This window comes from Capsicum annuum, chromosome 6 (assembly GCF_002878395.1).
Source record: "Capsicum annuum cultivar UCD-10X-F1 chromosome 6, UCD10Xv1.1, whole genome shotgun sequence".
NCBI lineage: Eukaryota > Viridiplantae > Streptophyta > Magnoliopsida > Solanales > Solanaceae > Capsicum > Capsicum annuum.
Genome location: NC_061116.1, coordinates 217,798,626 through 217,802,119, shown reverse-complemented (window position 1 = coordinate 217,802,119; position 3,494 = coordinate 217,798,626). Strand labels below are relative to the sequence as shown.

General features: G+C 32.9%; 1 protein-coding gene across 1 annotated transcript; it reads left to right on the top strand.

Moving 5' to 3' along the window:
* The first annotated feature begins 438 nt into the window (after positions 1 to 438).
* On the top strand, positions 439 to 1,635 carry LOC124899630 (acyltransferase Pun1-like). Its single transcript, XM_047414586.1, has one exon. The coding sequence runs from the start codon at positions 439 to 441 to the stop codon at positions 1,633 to 1,635; it is 1,197 nt and encodes a 398-aa protein (XP_047270542.1).
* The last annotated feature ends 1,859 nt before the right edge of the window (positions 1,636 to 3,494 follow it).

The window sequence follows — 3,494 nt, the reverse complement described above, 5'->3', positions numbered from 1 at the left end:
ACACTCTACTCTCTCCAAACTTGTGAGATTTCAGTGAATATGTTATTGTTAGTTTGATTCTTTTTTAATAAAACTAAAACGAAACTAAATATTATTGTTTTTTTTTAAATGTAAACCCAAACCAAACCCAACAAAAATTGAATAATTATCCAATTAGTTGGTTCGTTTTTCAATGTGAATTGGTTTTTAGTCGAATCATGCACAGCCCTAGTCATATGTTTGTCTATATATATATAGTTAGGCTAGTAGTAAGGGGCTGATTATATGAAAGGTCATTATTATATATATTGGTGGAATCAGGTGCTTGTATCTACGTTGAATACCACTAGAATGCTATCAATAATTTCTAAGAAAATCATTAAACCTTTCACTCCCGCCCCATCTACTCAAAGATGGCACAAACTTTCCCTTATAGATCAATTCCTCACTCACTATTATATGCCATTTGTTTTTTTCTACTCCAAAAACCAAGTAAATGCCATCCCAAATGGGCCTAAACAGATATTAAATCTTCTAACAGACTCTTTGTCAAAAGCTTTATCTCATTACTGTCCATGGGCTGGAAGTCTGAAAGATAATGCCACTATTGAATGTGATGACCATGGGGCTGAGTTCTTGGAAGTACAAATCAATTCTCCAATGGATAAAGTTGCTAATCACCCTAATTCAAATGTCAATGATTTGACATTTCCTCAAGGTGTACCTTGGGCAAATGGCGTGGATCGGGCCTTAACTGTAGCTCAATTAAGCCATTTTGAATGCGGAGGAATAGCACTCAGTGTCTGCATGTCACACAAAATAGGAGATGGAAGCAGTGTTCATTGTTTCTTGAGGGATTGGGCCTCATTAACTCGAAGTTCAAATACAATTAGACCATCTCCTTATTTTGTCGAGGACTCCATTCTAGCATCGCCAACTGGCGCTGGTCCATTGGTTTGCCCTGTTCGTCGATTAAATGCGGAAACCAGTGCCCATTGTGTCCAAAGAAGGTTTATTTTCTCTCGCACAAAGCTAAGTGCACTAAAATCCTTAATTGGGATGCAAAATGTAACGAGCAACGAAGCCATGAGTGCACTTGTCTACAAATGTGCTGCATTTTCTGCAACTATGCTCAATTCAGGTTCATTCAAGCGATCTCAGTTGGTCCAGTTCTTTGATTTGCGACAAATGATTTCACCCCAGCTACCACCAAACTCCATTGGAAATATCCTTACAGTATTTTCCTCACCAATATACCACAATGAGGAAGAACTCAAGTTACCAAAGTTAGTGACCGATATAAGAAAGTCAAAACACAACCTCTCCACAAGAAATAATGTTGAAGAAAATGAGTTGGCTATTGAGATGCTAGATGCATATAGAACAGGGAAGTCGATATTCCATAAAAGGGAATGTGATGTGTACCTTTCGACTAGCTTACGTAAGTTCCCATTAATACAAGATTTAGATTTTGGATTTGGGAAGCCTATTAGAGCAAGCTTGGCAAAGGGTCCATTTAACAAGGCTATTCTCTTGATGAGGACATATGATGGAGGAATTGAAGCATCTGTTAACTTGAATGAAGATGAAATGTGTGTGTTCGAGCATGATAAGCAACTTCTTGAATTTGCTACTCCTATTAGTCAGGACTTTTAACTGCGAAGAAAAATAGCAGTACACATGATGATGAATTTACCTTTCCATGCATGCAGATAGATCTCTTCTGAATTTCCATTTCCCTGTCTTGTTTATTTCACCTGGACTGCTATAGGATGTTGTGGGACTAGTTTTCCCTTCCATTGTATTGCTCATGTGGCTTCTAAGTTTTTCTTACTGCAAAATAATAGTTTGATGTAATTTCACTTTAAACTCTATTTGGACGGTTGTTACGTATTGTTTCATAATGTATTATATTATATTTTACTGACTTTGTTGTTTTAATGAATGCACCATTTTGATAGATTGTATCGTTTTCCAACATTACATAATCTCACACATCAATAATTTGAAGGATAAATATAATAGAAAAATAGGACACGGAATAGGGTTGCTATAAAAACGTAGGATAAAAGATATAAAATATGAATATTAAATAATAAGTAAAGGTAAAATTTTAAAAAAAAATGAATATATAAGGTAACGACCTCACTACATACCTTATCTAAAGACGGAACTTATAGATATGATATTATAAAAATCTCTCTCTATATATATAGATAAAGGAATCATACAAGGCTGCTGATGTGACATGCCTCAATGATCAGAATTTATATTTATCTTTTTTTCTATTTTTTGCCTTTTAAAATCTTATTCTTCATCTACAAAAAAAAAAAAATTAAAATTAATTTATCTCTTTCCTTATTAATACCACTTAATAATACTACTTCCCTAGAATCTCTCTATCCATTGTAATTCTTCCCTCATTCTCTAACATTGTAATATTTCTTTCCTTATTAAAGAATCTCATTAACTTCCACATTAATTTTAAAAAATATAATTATCCATCATCTAATCAGATTCAATGTATCACCAATACCCTTCTCCCTTTCTTTAATACCCATGTTTTCTACTTTCCCATAAAATCTCATTATTCTCTCTGTCCCATTTTACCCGTCCCCAATTGGGATGTCACAACTATTAAGAAAACAATAATTGGTAATTTACTTTTACCATTTTGCCCATCTTAATTGTGTCTTATTGTTATTTCCAATATTGATGGATGGCTAATACCAAATCACTATTTATATTCTTAATGGTGTATTCTTAATGGTACTCTTCTTTGCAACATTTTTTCAAGAATGCTAATAATAAGGAGTAATCAATTACGCTAAGGATATAATGGGAAAAAAAATTATCTTGTCTTGATAAGTAAAAAAGGACAAGTAAAATGGGACAACAAATTAAGAAATTTGGGACGAGTAAAATGGGACGGAGGGAGTATTTTGATAATTTATGACATAAACTTTATTGCAGCAATTAGAGAAAAAATAAAAAACTTCTAACCTATAAATACAAAGCCAAAGCATTTGGTTTCAAGCACAGAATCTCTGTTTCAAAGGGTTGGCAAGAATATATGAAAAAATATTATGCAAAATATTCACCATTATTTATCAAAATCCTTCTAAGAAACTTATTGCGTCAAAGTAAATAGATGAACGCGAGGATGAAAAGAGATATTGATGATAAACGATCCGACAAAAAAATACAAAGATGATAAAAAGATCATTGATGAAAGATATGACAAATACATTAGAAATGAGTTAAATTGTTTAGTGAAAGGGAGTGTAAACTTATTTTCTTCTTGGATTGAAATACATAGCCAAAGCATTTAATTTCAAGCACAAAATCTGTTTCAAAGGGTTGGCAAAAATATCTGAAAAAATATTGTGCAAAATATTTGTCATTATTTATCAAAGTTCGCCTAAGAAGTTTGTTGCGTCACAGTAAACAGATGAACGCGAGGATGAAAAAAGATATTGATGATAAATGTACCTCCAACAAAATACAAGGATGAT